The 26,614-nt window shown below is 40.4% G+C and overlaps 1 protein-coding gene across 1 annotated transcript in view; it reads right to left on the bottom strand.

Annotated features, from left to right (window-relative positions):
- plekhh3 (pleckstrin homology, MyTH4 and FERM domain containing H3) overlaps nucleotides 1–25,581 on the bottom strand; it is a 36,504-nt gene extending 10,923 nt beyond the window's left edge. Inside the window, exons 1-5 of the mRNA XM_026164411.1 lie at nucleotides 24,966–25,581; nucleotides 18,599–18,654; nucleotides 6,461–6,555; nucleotides 2,483–2,665; nucleotides 864–1,021 (exon numbers count right to left, since the gene is read on the bottom strand). Of these exons, the coding sequence (XP_026020196.1) occupies nucleotides 864–1,021; nucleotides 2,483–2,665; nucleotides 6,461–6,555; nucleotides 18,599–18,654; nucleotides 24,966–25,100 (627 nt within the window). The 5' untranslated portion in view covers nucleotides 25,101–25,581. The remainder of the gene's footprint in view (nucleotides 1–863; nucleotides 1,022–2,482; nucleotides 2,666–6,460; nucleotides 6,556–18,598; nucleotides 18,655–24,965) is intronic.
- Nucleotides 25,582–26,614: the final 1,033 nt, after the last annotated feature.

Raw genomic sequence — 26,614 nt, 5'->3', positions numbered from 1 at the left:
CACACAACGCCGCCTCTGTTTAGTCTCTCTGGATTTTTACAGTTCCAGTCATGGCCTCACACTTTAGAGAGAGAATACTTTGTCCAGTTGAGGAAAAGTGCCTATGTATAAAGGTGAGGGAGAGGGAGAGAGAAAGCAAGAGACTGAGAAAAAGGTTTTAGGTGGAAGGATGAGTGACTGTCAAAGCAATAAATGAAAAGCAGACCCCTTTATTCCTACAAAAGCTTGACCCCTTTTTGCAAACCAGATGAGGGTAGAGGGAGCAGACTAACCACTTTCTTTGAGATTAGAGACTCTCGTTGGGAGATTACTGAGAGAGGAGGCCAGGCAAAGGACTGCTTATCTCGTCCTGCTGCTTCATGCAGAGCCCTCCTCCATCTCCTCTGCCAGAACTGCCCTTCTCTACACCCAAGAGGCAGACTGATGCAAGATGAGTCGTCTCTCTGCTCAATGACATTCCAGCACAATGTGTTCTCTAGCACACCGTGCATTAAAATATGACGATCCCTTGTAAACACACTCCCTGCACAAACTAAGGTATCTTTCAAAAGCCACAAATCCTGTTTTTCTAAATATTCAAATAGCTGGAAATGCCTTTATCTTGGAATGACCTTTCAACTGCAGGTCTGGTATTATTTCCTGTCCCTGTGTGACAGAATGAAATGAGGTCATTCAAAAGAGAAAGGGAAGCAGAATAAACTTTGGACTCCCTGGTGCAATGTGGTCGTGTGGTTTCCATGGTAACGGGGCAGGGGTTGTGGAGCATTATGTAGCCTGATGGCCGTTTGTGTTTGGTGGCTGTAATCATAGGTAGTTTGGCAGCAACCCTGTGTATGTTTGTGTGTCTGCGTTGCGTGGCCCACCTCAATGTCTCGAATCAGGAGCTGTGTTGGCGTTTCCACGGGTGATTTACTATCAATGATTTTCTGGATGGCACAAGCCCAGTGCACAGCCTCATTGAAGTGCTTGGTGTACAGCCTATAGCAATGTTTCCGACCATAAACTGTAATGCTCCAGTAACCTGAAAAAAACCCAATAATAATAATAATAATAATAATAAAGCAACACATTTAAAAACCATTGCAAATCTTATGACATGTAATGGTAATAATTCATAGTTAGTAATTTAAACTGGACCTTATCTGACCTGACACTTTTCCAGACATGTGTGGGATGGTTTTGTTTTGATTTTTTTTGTTTTGTTTTTTTTAAAAGTAAACAGCATGGATTTAGGCCTGATCCAGTTTCCTACAATGTGAGACAATAAACTGATTCCTGTACATCTTCCATACAGACTCTCTCTCCTTTACTCACTCAGCTTCACTGATGATCAAAGGTCAACTTCAGAAAAAAAAACCTCAGACCACACCAAAACCAAACAAGAGTAGATATTCTGCAGATGTCTTAAGACACGAGTCCGAAAGCCCTTAGTTAGTTTCATTTCGGGTAACATAATAAAAGCTAAAAAAGAGGAACATTTCTCCTTCTACAGAGGAAGTATTAGACATACCCCAGGCAGCCTAGCTTGATCTGTAGCCCCGTGGCGGTTATCAGGCTTTCCTGCTACGTGACTTGGCACCACATCCTTCTTTGTTTAAAGTTCTTAGTCAAGTATAACCCCAAAATGAAAAAGTTTTACTACTCAAATCATTACACTGCACTATTGCCACTGACCAATTTGAATATGTTCACATATAATATTAACCACTGCTTTCAAGGGTCTATGAGACCAAAAACGGAGCCCTTAAAGTGAACTCCTATTTTATGGCAACAACCAGAAAATACAGAGGAAGTAAAGATTTCTTGCAACTCTTTTGTGACAAATTTCCCTGCTTAAGAGGAACACAGATCTACTCAGTAGTGAAACAGCCGGGAGTCTGTGACAAAGTCGCTGTTGAAAGTCCTCCTCTGTCCAGAAAAGTCCCCTGGCCTATTGAGTTAGAACTATGTTTGGGTTTGCACTATGGTTTTGGCATTTTAAGCGGTTTGGTAAAGTTAGCAGGGCATAATCTCCATTCACAGAGAGGCAGACAAACATAGATAAAGGGTATCTGAGGAATACAGATTTGAAAAAACACAAGTCATCCCTGTGTCTTTTCAAAAGCAACTCTTTTTATAAATCTTTGTCATTTGTTTCCTGCATCCAAGAGATTGCCTTGCTGGTTACGCGAATGAGACACTTGTAGGCCAACCTTGACCCGCATTTCTGACCAAACAAAGCCGGGGCTTCCCAAACTTACTAAGAATTACAGTACTCATGGGAAGGGGAAAGCTAGCCACAAGTCACCACTTTCATATTGAAAGACCCAACAATTTACTGGGAAGTTTTAAAATAATGCCTATGATCACTATACCACAAAGGGAATTAACACAAAGAACTAACTGGACTCTACAGAGATTACAGGAAAGCCTGCATGAGTGTGAGTCAGCTATGCCTCATCCCGTCTGCATATGGTTAGGAATATAAGTGTGTCTTGCTCACCTGTCTCCTTGTATGTCTGCTTGTCTGGCCAGATGACAGAGCAGAGGTTTGTGAGGACCAATGTGCCTAGTCTCCGGGCACCTTTCTCCGGTCCGGTGTAGTAGTCAAGAGAGTCTTGGGTCAGTACAAACCAGTATCGACGTTGCTTAATCCAGTTGCCACGCACCTCCCGTAACAACCAACCTTTAAACAAGCAGAATGCATATTTTTGGCTTTTACTTATCAATATGAAGTAAATATATAGTAAAATATAGTAAGTATATAGTGCATTTTAGTGGCTACAGAATGATGACATCATGGGTCCAAAGATTGGCCGCCTATAATCAAGGCCGAACGATAATAGTGCTTTTGTTTTCACTGGTAGCTACTGGTGACTTTTCACAGCTAGCTGACAGGGTGGAAAACCTGAGTAACTGTGCAAACTCAGTCCTTATTATTGCATTTACACAAGAATAATAAGAAACAATTCAATCTTTGCAAAAGAGATACAAGGAAAGGGGGCTTGAAGTTGTCTGCTGTGGCTTGAAAAAGGATATACACAAGGGATTATGTTACAACTTAACCCTGAAATGAAAGATCACACGCCAGTTCAGCTGCAGTAAAGGATTTTTTAAACTGATTAGTCCAGCAAAAGAAAATTAATCTTGAAATGTGATGTTTTCAAATTTTCAAGCAAGCGAGCCTGCAGCTTCTTGTCCTGTTTATTTTATTTTTTTCAGTAAAGAATAAATACCTCCTTTTTATTAGAGCAATCTCTGGCAGTAGTTTCACATGACTTTAAAAACAAAAAGAAAAAACCCATTAGATTGTGTCCCCTATAAGAAATCTTTGCTACCACCAAGCAAGTTGTACATTCTCAGAAAGGAACAATGCTCTGCAACTTTCTTTCATAAGTATGGGACTTTCACACTAAGGCAAGCATTTCCCTTGAAAGATTTTTGGGGGCAGGTTGTAAGTCTATAAATGCTGCTACACCCTGTCTTCACAAAGAATAATCTCCAAGGGCTCTAACTGTCCCTAAAGTTCGCAGAAATCTATGAGTAAAAGTTTTGCTGGAATAAATACTAGGTGCTAAAAATAAGGCCAGATAATAGCATAGGCATTAAAGGCAGCACAAAGCCACCATAACTGCCACTTTTGAGGCTGACAGAATCAGATAAGGAGACAGAGAGAGACACAAAGAGAATGAGGCAGCTAGTTTTTTGGCATGTCTGCTAATTTTGTCAGGTCGCTCTCTCTGTAATAAAAGACTCTTGTGTTCCTAAAGTTCTGAGGACTGGGAAAACTGCAACAGCCCAGATCTACTGATCCCAAATCTCTTCTGCATCCCCAGTTGTGTACAAATTGTTCTTAATAAGGAACAATTACATAAGTGCATAAGCATTTCATGTCTGAGCAGATAAATAAACTAAATTACTTTTGGCTGGCCACCTTGACTGATACTGGGTTGTGTAGGACTATATGCAGGGCTAGGGCATTGAGATGCAGTGGCAGTCAGCCGTACATGGGGTGCCTGTGCATGACAATACATATGGCTTGCATATGCATTCTTGAGATTGGTTTTAGAAGAAAGAATTAGGCAATACATCTTCAGCCTCTAACCCTGTGAAACTGTAATAACGCTTCCCCAGCATCACAACTTCCTCTCTGGTCAGCGAGCTGTGTGTCACCTGTTACCCAGAGATAATTTTGCTTGCATCTTTCTTCCTCTTGCTCTCATTCTCTTCTCATTTACTTTCATCTGCCCCAAATTTCTCTTCTCTCCCTCTTTTTAACCTTGCTTAAATGTGGTTTACCCAAGAAGTACAGAGAAACTGTTGCTTTGCTCCTGCTTCAAATAAACAAAAAAAAGAAAAAAAGAAAGAAAGAAAGGACGGGGTGAAGGTTCAGGCCTCAATATGATATAAGAGGGGATTTTGAACCTACCATAACCAACCCTCAAATATAGCCCAAAGTGAAAACCCAGGAGGTACTTAACACCACATCAGAGAGGGTCAGCATCAAAACCCAATGTGAAATGGATAAATAAAAATCACAAAGAAAGCTGGGACGACACGCAGGACAGGAGGCAGACAAGCTGGCTGGATCAAAAACAAGACACAGGCATGCCTGCACGCCCCGCAGCTCTGTCGCAGGCATGGGATATACACCACATAGGCTGCACTTAATATTGCAACTTTAAACAATGCAATAAGAATTGATGTGAAAAGGACAGAGATAAAGCTGGAGACCCCATGTATAGCCCACTGATGATCTTCCATCTGGATCTCATCTCTGTAGCCAGCTAATGCCTCCCCCGAGGGCCACAGCTCGCCCTTAATTTGTTTCATTTGTGACCCTTGACCCTTCAGTGCCCTGCCCCCTCAAACACAGATTGAGAAAACACTCTCTCTGTGTATTTCCATCTTTTTTTTACTGCAAGCCTCCTGCTGCTCTCACCGCTGAAAGTTTGTTCAATATACTGAACATTGAACTCCATGATAAAAATACATACGTCTGAGAAAATGGGTCGCAGTGTTGTGCTTGCCGTCATTTCATAAAAACCATCTCCGGAAGCAGAGCAGCATTTCAGGAAAATAATACGTTACAAACTGGCATTGAACTACTTTTGTGTGGAACAGTTTAAAAAAAATGTAAAGCTAAACCTTTCCCCTGCTTTGAATCATAAAGCAGCAGACAGATTCAGCTGTAGACGACTGCAGCATGAGAAACTGCATCACATGAGGAACAACTTTAACTTTAAATCAACAAAGGAATATCAATAAACCAATGTCAACATCTCTGTCTGTCAGCACTCGTCAGTCTATATCTGTAATGTTGTTGGCCTACTTTAGATACTGGGGCAACATTCGGCCCATGTAGCCTCGGGATGCCCTACAAAAAAGGGAGAAAAAAAAGAGAGAGAGTCCTAATGGAGGCATCCTTCAAAACATATTCTTGTGCAGTATGCAGAGTGAATTATCTAACACCCTGAGGTTGCCTGCTGTTGGCTGTAATAGTGGTGCCTAGTGAAGTGTAGTGAAGGATTGCTATGTGGTGCAAGAGCTGAAATGTTAAATGAAATTTGCCCACAGACTGTAGCCATCCTCAGTTTCACAGGGAAACTCTTCTAACAGTGAAACAGTGGGGACAGCAGTAAGGGAGGAGGCCATAGCCAAGGGTGCATGGTAACTGCTGTCAGAATTAGGCAATCTGACTGTCGCCATTCCCAGCAGGACGTAACATATCTAAGCACTGGCATTTTACTGCTCCCTGTCAGCAGCAGGCCGAACGGAAAAAAAAGGAAAAAATAAATAGCACAGAAATATCCTATGAGATCATTCCTCAAAAGCATCAGACATGCAGGATAGAGCTCCTGATGCCAGTAGCTGTCTTTGCATTAATACATACAGAGGGGAGGGTGGGGGCAGCTGTGCGCCACATGTGGTAAGAGAGGGGTTGGCTACAGGGCAACAGCCCAGTATGGAGCTGCGACAGGAGGCAATTAGCCTGATGAAATATACACCATACAAAAAGACATGAACAGCACTGACTAAGCCCTGCAGGGAGTTGGTGAATAAACTGGAAAACAAAACTACAACAAGAGATTTTTCACTTTGTTAGTGATTGTTCTTCATGTTAGGTTTTGGATTTTTCAATCAACTGTTTAGCCTTAAAAAATAAATAATAGTAAATATTACATGAAAAATTTTAATATACCAAAGGGAAGTCTTAAAATAGCTCATTCTACCCCCCCCCCCCCCAATTTGGCCAAACAACTATCCAGATACAATTTGCATTGCTAGAAAAATGCTAAAAAGTTAAGTATTTCTGTTAAACTGACGACTGGCATTTTAAAAAATAATTTTCCTGTCTGAAGCCTACTTAATTAGTAATGATGTCAGCATAATGAATATCTGATAATAGCAGGTAGATGCATTTATTTAAGGAGGATAAGATAAACGGTGGTGCTATGTTAGTTGTGTGTGTCAGGCTCACCTTTTACCAAGAGTTCAGGTTCTTCCTCCTGTCCCATCTTATTCTTGTCAATGATCAGGCTTTTCATCTCTTCAGAAGACTCCGAGACAGTGTGGCTAAGTGGAAGAGGAGAAAGAGAATGTAAATAACCCTGCTTCCCTCTCAACTCAAGTCTTCCCCTGACTACTCCCTCCCATTAGACAGTTAATTGGCTCAAAGACACACAGTTGGCTGTGACCCCCCGCCCCTATGTGACTCTTTGCCAGCGTTGAGCCTCTCTGATACTCTTAGGTGGGGAGGGGGATCACACTGAAAGAGGTGCCACGAATATCTGTCCTCTAGCGTTTTCCCACTTTCCCTCCCTAGGAGCACGCAAGCCCACAAACACACACTCATACATACCACGCCACTGTGGACAGCTCGTCTCTCTTTTATCACTTTGGCCGGCGAGCCAAAGGGGCGACTGAAAATAAATGTGACAGAGCGACGCCGGCCCCGACTCCCAGCCAGCCAGCTCATGCTGGTCACAGGAAAGCAGAAGGTTCAAGAGGTCACCGCCTTAGATAGTTTAAAGCATAAACATCAAAAACATAATTAAATCTGCTGAATGGATGTTTTCTTGTTCGCCCTTTAATGCCCCACAATCAAGTCTACAGCCGTTTCCACGCACACTGACTGTTCTGCATCTGGTCAGCAATGCTGTGGACAACTTCAGACTTGTTATCTCTGGCCAAGGCCCATTTCAATTCTATTACATTGTTTAGACGTTTTATCTCTTGTCATTTATTTACCTAATTACTCGTTTGTTTTCTCTATTTCCTGGATCTAACTAGCATGTTAGGTACAAGTGACGAAGCGCTCCTTCCTTCCTGTCCTCTCCACCTCTTCTTCCTCCTGGGATTACCACTCAGGAAATGAAATCAAGCCCTCCCTCCTTCCCTCCCCGGGTTATCTCTCATCTATTTACCTATGCATTTGCTAGCTGATTTATGTCATTATTGATCAGATAATTCAGGAAGGTTCCTCCTCATTGAAGGCAGCAATAATCAGTGGGTCAGAATATACCTTTATCTGCACTGGCTCAGATTACAGCAGCTGCCAGTTTCTGTCCTTTGACCTGATCACTGATCACAGGGGAGAGTCGAGATAAGGTCAAAGGATTTCTGAAATGCTGTCTCTTATGCATATGTTATCTTTATGATGTTTATTTGCAGTGGCTGATTCTAACTAACTGGCATCTCTAATTTAAGCTAATGTCCAGACACCGTGAAACTCTAGCAGGCCATTTTTTCCATATGTGTGTATAAATTGGTAGGACGCATAATCAGAAGGCAGAAGAGAGAGAACGAAAGAGAGAGAGACTGTCACATTATACTCAGCCATGCTATAAAACTAAGCCTGCTCGCCTGCCACAGCAGCAGCCTATGGGGATCTCTATCACCCCGTCCATCTACAGACCCCATTTAAATGTATTAAAATAAACACAGAAATGTGACATCTCTTTTTTTGAGGTTGTTAACTCCCTCTACATAACAGAGACATGCACGCAGACAAAGCAGCCCAAACAGGATGGGAAAAGGATCTATAGAATAACTATGAGAGGAGTGCGTAGCTGTACTATTGTTTCTGTTTATAAATATCAGTTTAGTCTACATGAATATTAAGTCTGAAATTCTAAATAGCTTCTCTAAAGAAAAGCAGGATTTGAGAGGGGTGTTTCAGAGAATTGAGTACAAGTGACATTCAGGTCATGTCTAATGGTTATCCATCTTAGAAAACTTGGCTCTTGTGTGCATTTTTTTTGCTACACTTCAAGCACATTCATATATATTATCTCTGACCCCTAATGGTGTTATCCCCCACAATGAACCTGAAATACCAGACAAGCCAAAAGTCACTGCTACAAGGTCATGTACAGAAAGAGGGAACATTAAAAGAGGACAGAAACTCAGGTAGGAGGCCAGGTTTCTGTCCAACGTTTTGAACTTTAGCGTCACCAAAAGCCCGACTTTCAAAATAAATGATTTATAAGCAGGGCCACTATTGTCCCAAAACCCACTCTAACATCGAAATCTATACATCATTGACTGTGGCTGCAGACCACAGCGGTATAGTATTATTACTACTGTTATTTCTATATAACAAGCTGTTTTTGTGGCTAACATTTTTTCTAACTCAAGAAGAATTACATTATAAGATATGAAAAAAACAACACTGTAGGCTATATCAGAGAATAACCATCATTGTCCTCTGACCACATGTTGGAGGTATAAAAAAAATTGCTTCAACAGATTTATTACTCTGGTATTTTGCAAGTGTAGGTACAGACACATGTGGACATTCCATTTTGTCTATGTATACATAAACTGGGTAAAAAGTACTATTTCTTCATGGCAATCTATGGTGTAACAAATGGGGCAATTGTCTAAGTAAAGTTGATGTGGGAGTTTTGGATCTCCACAGCTGTCCAGCATCCCTACAGTACAACCCCAGTCCAACCCCCTCGCCCCCATACTACCACCCCCCACATTCCCAGAGGTTGCAGCAGCAGGCCGTGACGGTGGGGCGGTAGGCAACTTCCTGAGTGCAGGAAGCAATTTAACATGGGGATTAGACACCACGACGAATAGAGCTAACGCAGATCTACAGACCACACCTCTATAGACCGCACCTCTCTCTCATTTGTCCTCTCCTAGAAGGCAAGGAGAGGACCTTTTTTTCAGTTTTTTTTATAATCATTTGCAATCTCAGAGAAACACATTGTACGGCAGTATTGCTTTTAAAACCAATATGGCAGCGCATGTAACGTTAAAGTGAAAAGTAAAGAAAGCAAAAAAAAAAAAAGGATTCACATCACACAGGTCAGTTTCAACTAGAAAATAAAAACTGTTGGCTGTCCTGTGAAGTGGAAGAGGGAGAAGTTATGAAAATAAGGCTCAGAAAAAAAGAGACCTGATTTGTGAGAGGAAGGGACATATTTCCCTATTATCACACAACCACAGATATCTGACTCCACAGCGAATACAAAGCACGTTTTAACAACCTGTGTAGTTGCATGCAGGCAATATCTTCTGTCCTCTGTACAGAAGATATTGCCTGCGTGATGTAAAGCCAATGAGGCCTTAAATACTGGGCTATGTAACAATTTGCGTTTGCCGTATCCCAAATCTTCCAATGTAACAAATTTTGTTTTGCCATCTCTTTTATGCCTAATCCCCACAATGGCAACGTCAATACACAGTTCAGGAGTCGATGTGGTTACAAGCAGCAAATTATTTGTGATGTATTTGACAAATGGGAACAAAATAATAGAGAAGAACATACCAAAGAAAAGAGGAAGAAAAAGATTAAGAGTACAATATAGCTTGAACTAATGCAGAACTCATTTCACCTCAATTTGGAAATGTGTTTCCATTTTACATTTTTTTATTGGTAGGATCAAGGACACCATGCTTTAGAGTCTAATAGGGTGAAAATTGCCACATCGTACCAGTAATACCAACACTGTAACTTCTTTTGCCTTACAAATGATTATTTGGAGGGCCTGAAAATCTCAGGGGGTAAATAAACGTCAAGAAATTATAAAGGTTTAGCAAGATGACTTATGCCAATACCATTTATGTCATACCCATGATAATAAAAGGTCTTGAACACTCATGTAGGTGTATACAGTTGAATTTGTCTACCTTCTTTAGCTGGGTGGAGATTGAGTAGTAATTAGTAATGAGGTCACCAAATTCCATGCACTAAATAGAAAGACAAACTTGAATGTTGTCTCAAATGTCTCACCCTTACAGGTGCAACAAGACTAAAAGGAGAGGCAAGAACATGTCAAACAGCCACGGGTGTGTACACACCCACAAAGGCAATAGGAAGATATCTAATAAGCCAAAGCAGGTAAAGTCAGTGCCATATGAGAATTTAGCTTCCTCCCAGCAACTTCATTACCTGCTAATCTTGTCCATATATGATTATGTGCTCTGCTTTGTAAGATCTCGTACCCTAATTTGGGTTTTGATTTTAGTTTTCCACAATCATAGTATAACTAGGTCACTTGAGGCAAATTTCAGAGGTTTATAAAATATCAAAAGTTGTCCTAACCACAACCTCACTTCGAATTAAAGTAAAGTAAAGTAAATGTAATATAGGAATAGCAATGCCAGGAATAGTCAAGAGGAAGTCTGGAAGACCAAATAACCTTTTGAAAAAACTGCTCATTGCTAGAAAGAAAGGAAAACCCCGGTTTGACTGCCAAAGGACGTGAGGAATATTTAACAGTCTGGAGAAGCGGTGCCACTGTTCTGAAGTGCAGTGGCACCAACACAAAAATTATCCTCATGCATAAGTCATCAGTAGAAATACAGTTTTGGTTCCTAACAACAAAAAAGTGAATTATTTCCTGAAAAGAAACATGCACGGCTGCATGAATGTGCTAACAAGCCATCAGTCGAATATTTTTAAATTCGATTTTGGTCCAGTACTCATTTAAAGAGATAGGTCACGTATCTGTGATGGTATATGATCTATTCAGCTCCATTCTATTCTATTTTGTTCCGTGTTTACGACATCACATCAAGCCATACCGCATGTCTTTGCACTTTAATGCTAGTCGTACAGCTAACCGGGCACGTAGCTAACAGCAAAGGGTCAGTAATTTGATATCCCAAGAGATTTTCTTTGTGTGTTTGCAACAGTTTGTGACTTAACAGCAAACAGTGATGAAGTAAGCTGACAATGATTGAATGTTTATTGAACTTCAGTGGAGTGTGTGCCAGACACACACCCAGTGAAACTGAGAGGAGGCAGAGAAAAACTAGAAAGACCATTAATGACAGCAAACCACAGAAAAGACTCACAAGGAGTCCCGCACTAAGCCGAGCAACTGCAAATAAACTAGACAATAATACCCTTTTTTTATTTTATAGATTGCTGCTCATCTTTGTCCCAAAAGCAATTTAGTACATTTATATATTTAAATATTTTTATTTCTTCTATTTTCTTTTACAAAGTTGGGAAATTAAAGACACATAGAGGGAGATTGCTGGTCTCTAACAGTCTATAAATGAAGCAGTGCTATCAGAGTTGTACTTGTATCAGCAGATATCCAAAGCAAAGGTATACTATGGACAAAAGTGGGCCCCACCTCTTAATCTTTGATTCATTTTTTTCAGTCCTATTTCCAGTTATAAAAAAAAAAAAATTGAGTCTGCCTTTATAAACATTTGTGAAAGAATGGACCATTCTACAAAGCTCAAAGAATCCAAGCACAGTACTTTAATAGAATGTTAGTTCATGAAATGTATTTCCTCCAACATATTACACAATCATCTTTAAGTAGTATTTGCAAAGCCGAAGTGTTTTAGGAACCGCAGCGACTCGGGCACTAAGTGGCAGATCATGTAAAGTTACAGAGTGAGGTTGCGGAGTACTGAGGTGCATAGTGTGTCAAAGTTGCCAATGCTCTGGTGACTCAATAACTGCGCAGCTCTTAACAACAGCACAAAAACTGTGTGTCGGGAGCTTCCTATTACAAAGTTCCGTGGCCGAGCTGCTTCTTTAGGCATGCCTACTGCATGCAAGCCTTGACCTTGTGTAGGTTTTATTCATATAATGTATCGGTACTGTGACCATAAAGTTTGCATACCTACTAAAAAGAGTACGTCTTTGAACACAAATATTTTCAGTGATCCCTGGCCCAAATAAATGGTTCTTTCAACTGAAGAAAATGATGTACATGATGTGAGTGTTCCTTAAAGCCAAGGAGTGCAGTTGAGTGCGTGAACTGCACATGATGCTCTGTGAACAACAATACAGCTTGCTGGTATGAGAAATGTGAACTACTTCAATTTAATCTGTGTGAACTGAACTTTGAGCTAGCTCTTGCAAAGGGTGACCTTGCACAACACTGAGCTTAGGGAATATTTTACTGCTGGAGCGAATATTAGATTCATTTAAATGCCAGCAAATCCCGGAAGAAAGGATGTCCAGCAATTTTTTTTTTTAAAGCTGGTGATAAAAATGATCCTAAACATATTTCAAACTAAACAATAAGAAACCTGAAGAGACACAAGTTCAAGCTTTTGCCATTGGCCCTAAATGCCACAAAATCTCCAGATAGACCTGAAAGCAGCATGCATGCAAGATGATCCATCTTATAGAAGTAGATGCATTTTAAAGGAAGTAAGAATGCCTTAAAAAACAAAATACTCTTAAAAACATGCTGCTGACTATGTGAATATTCAGTGTGTACAGATATGGAGATGGACATTTGTGGAATTATTTAAACCAAGATTACCTTTCTGATCTCTAACTGAGATAGAGAGCAGAGATGGAGATAAAAAGGTAACCATCATTTAAAAAAATTAAACAGCGTAATATTATAAAAGTCTAAAGATTAAACAAATTAACCAAATGTCACTTCTCTAACTTTTCTCTAAAGAGAAATTTTTGAAAAGGATTCCCAATATTGTGCATGATTTTTTCACTGTTTTTTTTTTAAAGCAGCCAACGTTTAGGAAATCTGTACAATGACCATGACACACATCCAGCAGTGTGAGCAGCACAGTGAATTAATTAGTTTGTGTCTGTCTGCCTGGTTTTAGATTCTGTGGCAATGAGTAATTGATTTCAGTCCAGGATCTAATCACACTGCTGAGACATTAATTAAAGCTAAAGAGCCACTGTCCTTGCTCTCGGGCTTGCATGACCGCAGTGAAATGAAACATTCCTTGTAACCCAAAAGAACATGCACGGTTGCAAAAATGACCATTGCATTGATTAGTCACAGGAATACTTGGGAGAGTTGTCTGATGGATAAATAGCTCAGGATGTGCCCAGAAAGGCATTTAGAAAAAGCACCAAGTAAAATAAACCAAAGTTTATTAAAATCATGCTCATATCAGAGGCTTAATAATCATTCTTCCTGTAGAAATCCATCTATTTCTCTTCCCTTCTCCATAGAGTGCATAGGCTGACTGCATGGGCCTCTGGCTGAAACTGGGCTGGTGGGAAAATGGGAATGTGGTGATTAAGACTGGGCCTATATGACCTCCCAGCTAAAAATACACTGTTTTCTCAAGACCACTGCCAAGAAGCTCTGGACTAGGCAGAGGGGAGAGGGAAAACAAAGTCATGTTATGAGACCTGAGTAGGAGGGACAGGAAGTCTGAGTTTGTGACTGAAGAAGTGTTGTCAGCAAGGCATTTTATGATAGAGAGTAAGTGACTCTTTAGTTTGAATAAAGCCATTCTACTTGTGAAACTTAGTAACGCGGATTAAAACTTTCCATATTTGTTGATGTTGTAAACAAGTCCAGATTGTGATGGTTGGATGGTTGACAGACAGGACGACAGACATCCAGACAGGCAATTACTGGGGGCCCACTCCTAAGCTCTTCACGCAAACACTCACTTGTGTTATGCATACACACCCTCTGTCCTGCATGTACATAAATTTACACACATGAAATACATTCCTTAATACTGTTCTCTTTTAGTTATCTAGTGGCAAAAACTTCAAGCTTCTGACTACTTCAGAGAGCTGTCAACGAAGAAGAGGAGAAGCTAATTCCAGAACAGATAGAACAGAGAAAAGTCTTCAAGTGTCTACTTTCTTTTTAGAACAGTTTGTACTCTCCCCTGCCTCAGCTATGAGAAGGAACTTGAGAGTGAGGAAAGGGAAGATTAATAAAATAAATAAATAAATAGTGACAATGTAAAATGGATTTCAGCATGAGAACAGCAAGGAGGGAGGTGGCAGCTGGGTGGCACTTCCTACTGACCGAAACATCTGCCTGAAGACCCATGTTTGGACAATTAAACATTTTTATGTAATTTTGTGTCTCCACACCACCCAAGTAGGTTTTGGGAAATTTTCAACTTTAACTTTAGGAGATTAACAAAAGTATTGCATTAACTGGTTAGGAATTACAGCCCTTTTTTTATACAGTCTCCCATTTTTAAAGTTTCAAAAGCAACTGGACAGTTGAGTGATAAGTAGTTTCATGACCAGGTTCGATCCGTTTCCTTGTAATTCAATGACAAATGAAGCAGATGAAAGATCTAGAGTTGATTCCAAGTACTTGACTTTTACTTGGGAGCCATTCACGAGACCTCAAGAGGAACTTTGTTACCCATCCAGGCGACCTCTGCAGTCTCAACTAACTGCAGGTTTAACAATGAGCAAAAACAGAAGTTGCTTTTGAAGAAGTTACTGGCAGCACGCAAAGTAACAACTGGGGCCTTACCAATGTGTTGTGAGGTCAGTTTCACAATTGTTAATATGCAAATTGTCATGACTACAAACAAATGAGAAATGGCTGCAATCATAGTATTGTAATATGGTAAAGGATTTACCCTTAGGCCCCCTCCTCTGTCCAGAGATGGCCGTTCCCTTTTCACATAAATGCCCTCCTTGACTCCCTGCTCAAACCATCATTCCTCCCTGTCCAGGATGTGTACATCCTCATCATTTCAAGAGTGGCCACTGGTCTGTAAGTGTAAATAGACTGTGGAGTCTTGGCCTGACAAGGTAGCTAAGGTTGTTTGGTTTCACTGATGTATAATTCACAGTAATCCTCCTGTTTGCGTTGGGGACCCCGATCCTCAGCTTGGACACATTTTCTTCAGCGGTCAGGACAATTTGCATATTAATGATGCTGAAACTGAGCACATGGTCCATTGTTAGGCAATCATGCTGGTTTTGGTCATTGTGCAAATGGACTTTTTATAAAGTTGGGGAAACTGAGACTAAAGAAGTTGCTTGGATGCATGCAAAAACGTTTCTCTCACTGGAAACGCTACGTCCAGATGAACGCAATCATCTTTCTGGGATTTCTTGATGATTGAGATTGATTAAGATATATAAATACAATTGAAGGAGGCCATCTTTAAATATTCGATTGGTGCTGATACAAGTAGCAGGATGATTTCTGAAGTCCACATGGGTATACTCTGCTCAAATTCACACATATGCTGCAAGACTCATCAGACAGCACTTCACAGTGTAGGTGGATAAAGACCCGAAGCATACGGCAAAAGCAACCAAAGAGTTTCTAAAGGCAAAAAGAAGGATATTCTTTCATGATGCAGTCAACATCATCTGATCTCATCATCTGATTGAACGCAGAGCCCTATAAACAAGCAGCAACCAAAGGTGGCTGCAGTGAAGGCCTAGCAGATCATCTTAAAAGAAGGAAGGACAACACATAAACAGTTATAAACAGGCTTATAGTCTTCAGTTACTTCATTTCAAATTGTGTTAGTTTGTCCAATTAATTTTGAGGAAATATGTTAGGAAGTTGCAGGCATGGATTCTGTGAGACCCCCTGAAATCAGCTAATGCATCAGGCTTGTAGCACGGCTAATTAGCAGAGTATAGCCATGTTAACAAAAAAAAAACCCTAATTAATCACAGTCACACCTTTATTCCATCTAATTGTTTAGATTAACATTTCCTTGTGCACAATGCAATCCAATAGTTTGGTCAAAGTCCGATGTAAATCAGAGCTTGTGTCTCCTCTTATGCAACAATTAAGATGAATTGATATGACTCAATTTGTTAAAATAGCAAAGTTCTGGCTTATCAGAGCCTAACTTGGCATTCCTTCCGTACAGCTGAACTTCTGGGTGTGTCCATTCATTGGCCAGGTAATGAGCAAGCGCTATGCTCTCTAATCTTTGCACTTACTGTGATGATTACAGCCAGGCAAACACACAGACTCTTCAAACTAGTAGTTAATCATGCCATGCGGACCACAACAGTGCAGAAATGACATACATGCACACACACACGCACATGAACCCGAGCCACACCTCTTTTAGGAGTGCTGTTGAGGCAGGACTGAGTCACCCAGTCCTTACTTCTTTCCGTCCTATTTTCCCCCCTCAAGCCTCAAAAGACACCATGTCACGTATGACTACAGCAAAATATTTCATCTCACATAACCACTTCCTGGGACAGCTCTATTCTTGTTGAGAGTTTCTGCAGATCCTCGTCTGTTCATTTGTGATGGGCGATAGGCCTACAAGTCAAGCTTTGTGATTCATTGCCTGTGAGTCGGCAGATGTACAGTTACGATTGTGGAAGGGAGAACGGGGTGGTGATAAGGGCACGATGCCAGAGATAGAGAGAAGCACAGCCTGGCTACATCACTGTCTGAGATCACAGCCATGCACTAATAGTCTGGATCAAGCCCTCCATGAATCACTTTTGACTCTCATTTGCATTAACATGTAATCCACATGGCCATTTGAATGTCATTTACAGTAAGATGCCCTGATATTGAAAGGGTGATTGGTTAAAGTCATCTAAGATGAAGATTACATTAACCATGTAATAAAAGTAAGTACATCCCAAGGAAATCCTCTGCCATTCACATATGCAGATAAGCAAACATCTCATCCCTTTTGAAGCAATATCTTTAAATAAGTTCAATCCAATCCAATTGAAAAATAATTACTTGTCTTTTGTGGAAAAAGTAAATACAGGAAGCCACAGAAACTAGTATTGCTCCCTTTAGCAGAAATAATTAGCTTCTTGTATGCATTTTTCATAATGACTCACTCTGGTGTAGGCTTGCTAAAAATCTTGATTGCGCTTCATTCAGTGGTACGATCCTTAGCACTGTTTTTTTTCTACTCAAAACCCCACACAAGATCTGAAGGGGATTCCAATCAGGAATTTGAATGGGCTTATTGAGCCATTCTTCAGTGGATTTGCAGGGAGGATGAAAACCTGTTGAAAGGTCCAGTTAAAGTTTTATCTGTTTAAGACTGCTGGCTACACATTATCTTCAAGTACCCTTTGATATGATGCAGGAGTCATAGTTCATAATTACTGAATGCAGGCTCCCCAGGTCCAAACATAGCGCATCAACCAGCATCACTGTGGCCAAGCAACCCAGTCTTTGATTTGTCTGTGCAAAAGGCCTGGTCTTCAGAATATAATCATTAACAAACTGTAGGTTTTGCCTATTCAGAAAAGACACGTCTTGAACAGAGGTCCAATATGTTCTATATTTGTCTAATTATAAAAACATTTACTTTGACATCAATAGTATATGTGCTTGCAACAAATAGTCTATTCTTCAGCTAATTATCTGGTGAAGTCTGTTCTTGACTAATTGCAAGTTGTTTAAAATTCAGCCCATTTTTCTCTTATGATACAACGAATAATGCTGGGTTCATAGGCAGCCATAATCTCTTTTTTTCCCCCTCTGAGGGCCTTTATATCTTAGCCGAATGACAGGGCACACTACAATAGCAAATGACCTAGATATCCGAAATTTAAATAAGACAAATTCCATCTATTAATGCCTCAGGAGGTTGGGGGTGTAATAAATGTATGGTTTTCCTTAATGTTCCCATTATTTGAATGCACCCGATTTATCTATGAAAATCAATTGTTTGGAAATTTAAACATGTCAAAAACCTCCATCAGACATCTTTCACATGGAAAATTATTGGCAAATAACACATAACAGCCATAACAGCCCCAAATAACAGCCAGGTTAACTTCTTAATGGTAAAGCTCAACCAGTTTGAAAGACTGAAAACTAATTTCACCTAAAAGAAATCAAATATCACCACATAACAGATCATCTGTCAGTATGTATATGACTCTGTACCACTTGCATGCACACATGAGAACACCATGAGATACTGAAGAGGAACTGAAAGAAATCAAGTATTAACACATGCGCCTGCGGATATATACAGAAATCCCCGGCGCTCAGAGGAAGTATACAAGTAAAAGACGGAACTACTACTTCCCTTGTCGTTTGCACTGTAGCCTGCAACCAAGTCGAGCTGAATGGGGGAACAAATCGAATTGGACATAAAATGGACTTTACCCTGCCAGTTCTATGTAATGCCCAGTCAAACCCATGTGATAATAGAGCATATAATTTCCTGGAGAATTCATAGTGAGAGATTGGGTGTCACATGCCCCGTCTCCGGCATGCTCTTCCCAGAAGCTATATACGCTCTATTGGAAATGGACCATTTCCACTACAGATAATGCAGCTGACATGTACAATCTCTTGCTATTGGCTACATGTGAAAAAGGACAAAAATCAGACAATGCTGGACAATGTCCAGATCCAAATCTCCCAAAATTGACCAACGTTCAAGTGTGAAATTGGCTTCTGTAGCTCCTTACCCATTTGTTCCATTGGCTGTGCAAGATGGCTGAGAAACAATCACCTCAGCTGGAGTCTGTCAACAGAAAAGAGAGAAAAGGGTAAATCGACAATCATGCACCACAGACATTGCTTTAGCTTCAGAAATAGGCCACAGTTTGAAGTGATCCTTCAATGCTTTGCCTTCAGGAGCCATGTTACAATAGGGCATGCAGTTGTTCCTGGCAAGCCTCAGCACATAGCTGCACTATTCCTGTAATGCTTGGCTTTTACTTGCAAGGAGTAAACTTGATGGGAGAAATATGGCATGCAAAACAGGCTAATTTAATATAAGTGATGGGAACAGAGGAATTTTTCATGCTTAAGCTGAGTGCACCCCAACATTCGCAACCCAAAGTGATTTTTTCTCTCCATTCGTTTCTCTAAGAAGATTAACCTAAAAATAACATCAGTTTTTGAGAATTCATGGACAGCCAGAACAATTGTATTTATCGTTTCTATCTGTGAGTTGATTGCTATAAGTTGTGAGAGTTTGAGGAAAAAAAACAGCAAGAAAGACAAAGAGACCCTTTAGCCTTAATTATAACAGCTTGCATTGAGAAAGTGCCTTTCAGAATCTTTACACTAAAGATAAACACATAAGTGTAAAGATAAAGTCTTTACGGTTATGCTATTGACAGAAAACAAAATCAAACAATAGCAGTGATTATGATAGAGATGAGAAGCCTTAAAGACCCAAGGTTTTCCTGATTAACTGCACTTTACCTAGTAAAATTTATTGTGCCCTAATAATCATCTGATGAACAGATTAATTATTTACTTAAATATTAAACTGAAGCTGGGATAGGCTGATAGCCTCGATAAGGAAAAACAGAAGAGAATAGATAGAAGGATGGATATTAAACTGCAAGCCAGCTATTCATTTAAAAATCACATAAACACCTTCTTGGACATTAGTTTTGTGTGGAAATTGGAATTAGTTCCTCTACTGACTAAAATGAGCCTACCACTGGCAGACATGTAAAATCAGATTTCATGGGTGAAACAATGAACTTTTCATTCGAGGACTCCCCTGTGAAGCAGAAGATGGAAGAGGATGTTTCCTTTCACAGTGCTCCGGCCCCTAGATTCCCAACCTGACCTTGGAAAACCCCATCAGACAGCTTGCCTGTGTGCAATTTGGACAGATTCCCTGGTGTGCAGAGCAGCACTGTGTGTCCCTGTGGCCTGACTTGTTGTCTCTGTGAACCACAGCCTTGAGCCAGCTCCTGTGGCTGCCCTGACCCAACTCAGGGGTGTTGGCCTACCTGAAACACTATCCAGGTCAGTTCTGGGCTCCTCACAGTTCACACACCACACTTTACTACAGGGCAAACTATCCTAAGTTTAACCATTGCCCCACAAAACAGTCTAGGCTTCTTTTTAGATGGTTCAAAAATAACAAAGAAAACATGAACTGCAAATTTATAGGCTAGCTTGGAATCTATGTTATATTTTTAAGGCAGACGGACCCATATGCAAATAAGGAAAAGATTACAGTTTGGATAATGAGATCTCATTAATGTTTAACTCAGAGGGAAGTACTGTAAATGTCAAACCATACTGATGCGAACAAATGAACAGACAGTGTGTGTATGGTAAATCATTTAGCCAAGCCAACAGGCCTAATAAAAAAAATCTAGACAGACATCACATCAATGACAGGAAACCCTTAATAAAAATCAGTGACATAAAAGCAATAATTTAATAATATCAACTAATCAAACAATCAGTAAACTAATAAGACAGGTAGGCACAGTCAAAATAGTCTGAGTCATTGCCCACAAGTCTTTACAATTTACTGAGAAAAATGCTTTCCAATAGAGTTAATGGGCTGTGGGGTGAGGAACAAGGATAGCGTGCGATGTAGAGCCCTGGCAAAAGATCTCTCTTTGTGGACGGCAGGGTATGAATCATTCCAGACTAGAGCAGAGCTTGAAGAGAAATAGGGAAAGATGCCGTGATGTGTTCATTCCGTGGCTGACTTCCGCTCTCGCTTTTCCCAGTTTATTCTCTCCTTCTCTTTCTCTCTCCCTTCAGCTCTCCTGGGAGGCTGAGTAACCATGAGAAAATGCTTGGGCTCAGCCAGTGTCGGCCTGAAGACCAGATGTGTGGCCTCGAGGTGGTGAGGCAGAGACGCAGCGGAAACCAAATATAAACCAGCGTACCGTGACACCTCTGAAAGCAGAGGGCAGCAGGGATGGCTAATAGGACCTGCTCTCAGCAAAGCAGGACTGTGTCTGTTTGTTCCGAGCAACAGGATGCACTGCGGTACTCCAGTCCACACTTACAACTGCCTGGGCCTAAACCTCTGTGGTGGTAGTTTATTGGTAAAACTGCATACATATTACATAAATACTGAATAATGGTTTTAGTGGAAACATGGAAAGAAAAGAGAATGACGGATATCCTGCCCTAAAATTAGTGCCCAAGTATTCCTACACTGGAGGCATTCAGCCTGGTGTGACTGTTTGGGCAGCTGTTAAAGAGTAGTTTCTTTGAATGGCGACTGTAAACATGAAGAGAAAAGGTTTTGGCATAGCCCTGTGCTCTCAAGGGCCAAGCCTACATAAGCATCGGCACTGACTCATGATCCCAACGTCAGTAAGAAAAGTCCTGGCAAGGAAGAGTGTGTCATCTATGGCTTTGGTACTTCAGTTTCTACACATAATGGTGTCTTCTGGCAGCATGTTGTAAAACAATGCAGGAGCTCGTGATTTTGAATGTCTTGAGGATGGTTAATGATGGTTAATAATCGAACACAGCCCAGATGGCTTTCCTAGAAATCATTATAGACCAACCCTTCAACTGACCTCACCCCCTTGGTAGAAATTATGGAAAACCAAACAGTATCAACTGGATCTACTCTGGGGACTGTAACACAGTTAAGATTGACCAGCTGATGTCAGATTGGAGTAGTTTCAGCTGTGTTCCTAATTATTGGCTCAGCTTAAGATATTGATAACAGAATTACAACTGTCACAATCAGAGTGGCACAAAATAAGAGGTAACATGATTTGCTGAAATGCGTCAAGCGCCTGGAAGCGTCAATAAATAACTCCATCGCATGAGGGGGATTTATTATTAGGCGAAGGATCTCTAAGACCAAAATAATGCTTTACTGCCAATTGTTACTGTGAATTACAACAGTCAACTATTTGATTCCTTCCATTTACAAGTAATGTGATAAACTGAACATGTCTAACCACATGATAGATTAAGACAAAATGTCCCTCAAAAGAAAATACATCACTCAGATTAATACAGACAGGCAAATACTTTATGACTCAGGTCACGCCTTTCATATTCATAAATATTTACGAGCAGAAATCAATAGAGCCAAGACTCTAATCGGTGATGTAACATCAATGTTGGGGATACAGTAGCTCTAAAAACAAAGCAGCATTATGAGCTTAAGAGTGGTGAGTTTTAAACTGCCAGAAATAACAAAAGCTGTTTTTAAACAATTATTCTTGCATAGATTACAAATTTGAGCTGACCTTTTAAAATGTCGCTGTATCATTTCATTATTGGGATAGTCTTGTATTCAGCTCATCATTTGAACAAGACTGTTAGTCTATATGCCATTAAATAAGCCCTTTATCTTCTCTGATTACTATAGGAGTTCAGTAGGCTTGGTTCAACTCTCAAAAACGAAAAACAAAAATGCAACAACTTAGTTGTAATCATAATTTTGCTGTTCCCTGTTACTATCAGTTATGTATCAGCTCATATAAGTCATATTGGATTCTTATAGTAAAAACTAGATTCAACGACTTCACTTGGTTCCTTTTTGTTCAGTCAATAATGGCACTCTGGTTATCTTTATATGTTTTTAAAAGGCCAGGATTCAAGTCTCAATCAAGCTTCTCTGAAAAAGCTATAATTCAATAAACATTAAACCAAAGCCCCCAGAGGAGCACAATTATGCACATGCATCATAGGTTGCATTTTAATGAGGGAATCCGGGAAAGTTAGAGGAAAAAGGATCTCGGTGTCTCACTTTAGAAGGCCATCAGCCATCTCCACTGGGACATGTAACTGTGATCTTGTATTGATTGCAAATATGAAGCACCGTTGGGTTCCTCTGACCACCAATGGTAGAACAGATGGTAGATTATGACCAAGATAGTGTGTGCTACACACCAACACCTCTTCGGATAATGCTGAGTAACAGATGTTGCTCTTATCTGGTGGTTTTTGGAACTGTTAGATTTCTGTTGAGCCAATAACTGTGTAAAACTTATCTGTTTCCATCGTTTACATGCAAATTGCTGTAGTGTATAACTGGCTGGCTGCAAAAACACAAAGGGGGCAATAAACAGATAAGCAGGATTTGCAAGTAATGGCTCCAGGTGGTATTACTTTCATCTGCAAAGGCTTAGTGTTGGTGTAAAGTTTATCTCAGAAGCACAAAATAGCTGTGCCTATAATTTCAACCAGCACATAATGTTATTTAGTGTGCACTGAAGTCAAAGTCTAAAAATATGATCAAAAAAAAAAAAAAAAAAAGAGCTGGTGTTTGGAAAGGCACAAAATCCTAACAAATATTTGAGAGCATTTTTTTTTCCTGGGACACTTTACATTAAGAGCTGCATGTGGGGTTGTACAGAAAGAGCCTACCTTAATGCAAGGCAACAATGCCCCCTTACAAGTGGGTGGACAATGCTGAACTCTCTGTGGCTGATCAGATGACTAACATTACAGAGAATACAAGGCCACAGTCTTATTTGCCACTGAGCAAATGGGAGGCCAAATACACAGGATCAGTTCAACACAGAGTTCGACAAGTTACATCAGAGAGTGTGTGCATGTGGGATTGCTCAATGTTGCCCAGGCCTCAAAGACCACACAAACCTAAACGTTAAACTAAGGATCAGTAGATTCTGTGTCATGCATCAGTTTTAGAGGCTTGTACTGAACAGACAACAAGGTTAACAGTGAACATGTATCTAAACTTGCACGTGAACACTGTAGCTCACCACTTCACTGGACATAATGCCATAAACGGGAGCATGATAAATTCTTTATCATACCCTGAATTTCCAACCTATATGTACAGTACTGTGTAAAAGTCTAATTTATTAATATTTTGCTCACAAGAAGCCAGACCCTCTTGGTAATTTTTAAGTGGTCTTTAGTAACAGGTCTCAATGTCTTTCAAACTTTTATTTGGACATTGGCAGCTTTTTCAGTCATTTTCAGTCCAGTCCTTGTATGTGCTCATTTTCAGCCAAAGATGCCCATTTGACAGGCATAAAAAAGTATTTTTGCACCAACAAGGTGATTCCCAAAGAGCTGTTAGCCGAAATGGGAATGGCATTCTGTATGTCCTGTACAGCAAGCAAGAAAAACTTGACAAGTAGAGGCCAAAAGCCTAAAGAAACCCTAAAAAAACAACAAAGATCTGACAGGACCAGAGAAAAGCATCAGGACCCTTGGTTGATTGATCTACTGTTCACCAAACTTCGGAAATGATTTCAGAGGAAGGGCAGCTGCCATGAAGCCATTTTAGCAAAAGGAAAGCAGGACAAAAGGCCAAATGACAAAAACTAATCTAAATTTGAAATGTTGGGTTCATCAACACATATGGAAAAGGCCAGGAGAGAGGTACAGTGAATGCCTAAAGCAAAACATGGTGGAGGCTCTGTCATGGTTTGTGGCTCTTATCAAAACTGATGGACTCACAACTACAGAGAAGTACAAACATTTTTTGTTCCACCATGTAATACCATCAGGAAAGTGTTTACTTGGCAACTGACCTCATTTCTCAGCATGAGAATTATCTCAAACACACTACCAATGCAGATAAAGCATATACGGAACACAGTCTGCCTTGGATTGGCCTCCCCAGAGCCCAGACCTCAACATTAGTGGTGTGGGATCATCTTGACAGAGAACAAAGCCAAAGATCTCTAAGAAGAAGAGAACTATTCCTGAGAACTACTTCAAGAAATTACAAAAAAGCTTGGCTGAGAGTGTTCAGACTGCTTTAAAGAAGGAAATTGATCATACCAAATATTGACTTTTAAGCTTGTTATATTTAAACAGTCTGTCTCTGCCTTGTATACTGCATGTATGTTTGTACAAATGAACCGTTGCACCTACGCTAAAGTAAAGGGTGACTCAAGACTTGTGCACAGGACAGTAGTTTTCCAAGTGAAATCATTTTCAAACACTGAACTAACATTCTTTTCGTTGAATTTCCCGTGTAGTATTGGTTTTAAAAACTGAGCAGTTTTTAAAACCAATACTGATGTTTTAAATGTAGTGTGGGCATTCATTAAAAACATGCTATTAATTTATTGGTGCTCTGAAGCTGTTCTAGTGCAGGTGGTAAGTTTTTACCCGTCCATTGGGAGTCAAGTCCTCCTTGTTGCGCAATTCAAAAGATTCTTCCTCCTCTTTCTCCCCATAGTCCCGTCCGAGCAAACTGAAGCCCTGCCTGCAGCACAGAAACCAGCAAACTCCTTGCAAAGGCATTCAAATCAGGTTAAGTGTGTCGTCTTCTTCTATCCAGCTCGGTAAATTTAACATTCACGGTGTCGTCTCGACCGTAAGTAACTCCAAAAGCTGCGTGAGCGCATACAGAAAATCCTCTCCATAGATGTCCAGCGAGGAGGGTGATGGAAAGCATAAGCTTATTTTCTTCCTTTATGTAAAGGAACATTAAATGTCTAGTAAGTGTACATGACAGCAATCGTTCTCCAACACGAAGATGTGGTTAAAGGAAAATCCTCCACCGCTTTCAGAGCTCCAGCTGCTTCATTCGCAATACCCTGCTTTAGACTTCACAAAACTCAAAGTTAGTATCCCAACCTGGTACTTTAAGTGAAAAACACCAGTGTGAGTAACCCTGACAGGAGCACCGCTATTGAGATCAGCATTGTTTGCTCACATTTAGCGAGTAACCTGGAAATGTACCTCAGCGATGTCTGAGTCCCGAGTTTGAACAAAAGCGTGCTGCTGCTTGGACAGGACCGTGTGGGAAAATAGACCACGCCCATCGACTTTAGCTCTACTGCGCTATTGGCTGGACACAGACACTCCCCGGGATACCACGCCCACGGTGCACGCCTCTCAAAGCAAACATCATCCACAGCGTCACATGTCCTGTGGTAGATGACAGTAATCAAATCATCCAGAATCAACATGATGTATTATAATATTCTAATATTGACTGTCTCTAGTGCTCACTTGTAGGGATAGTGTCTTTAACCGCTCATAAATCTCTCTGATGTAGTATTTGTAGTATTTATACAGACACTCATTATGTCTCAGCAGCCAGTTTAGTCTGTGAATATATTGAATAAGAACACAAAATCACAAGTATCTTAATAATACACTTCTAAATGACCGTTAAGTGTATTTTAAGATGACATTTTACAAAATAGTAATATGCTAAAATCATGACAAAATTCTTCACAGACTTGTTAGTGTTACGCTACATTATGTCAGTATCATGTTTGTATAATTAGGAATCTTTCACACTCTCTTTACTTTGCTCTCTATACTATACTTTACTAAAATCCACAAAACTGCAGCAGTAGGAGGCAGGAGCACTGGTGCTAAAACTAGACACGTGACAGATCCAGCCCCCTCAGCACTCATGGCTATTTCTCCGTTAATATGCCTTCATTTCCCCTTTGCTGCTCAGTGTGGACTTCCCCCACACACTTTTGGCTTTAACTCATTCCTCACCAAGTAGAGCTCCCAGCAGCTGGTTCACCCACATCGGCTCAATAGGTATACTTCTTTAATTCAGTTCTCAAATGCAGTACATACGAACTAAGGGTCATTTTTGCACTGTGAGCACAAAGGAACATCACTACTTCAGATACTTTTAACCTCTGCACTCTGCATTCTCCCTTGGGGCTTTTAAAAATCAATAAGAAGGCTTATGGGGGTCACATTTTCACCTTAGCATTATGGACCGTAAGCGTTGCCACCTCTTTACCCAATCTCCCACTGTCAAAAAGGAAAGAGGAAAGGAAGCA

Source organism: Astatotilapia calliptera, chromosome 4, assembly GCF_900246225.1.
Source record: "Astatotilapia calliptera chromosome 4, fAstCal1.2, whole genome shotgun sequence".
NCBI lineage: Eukaryota > Metazoa > Chordata > Actinopteri > Cichliformes > Cichlidae > Astatotilapia > Astatotilapia calliptera.
The sequence above is the reverse complement of the archived record's forward strand: the minus strand, read 5'-3'. Positions and strand labels throughout refer to the sequence as shown.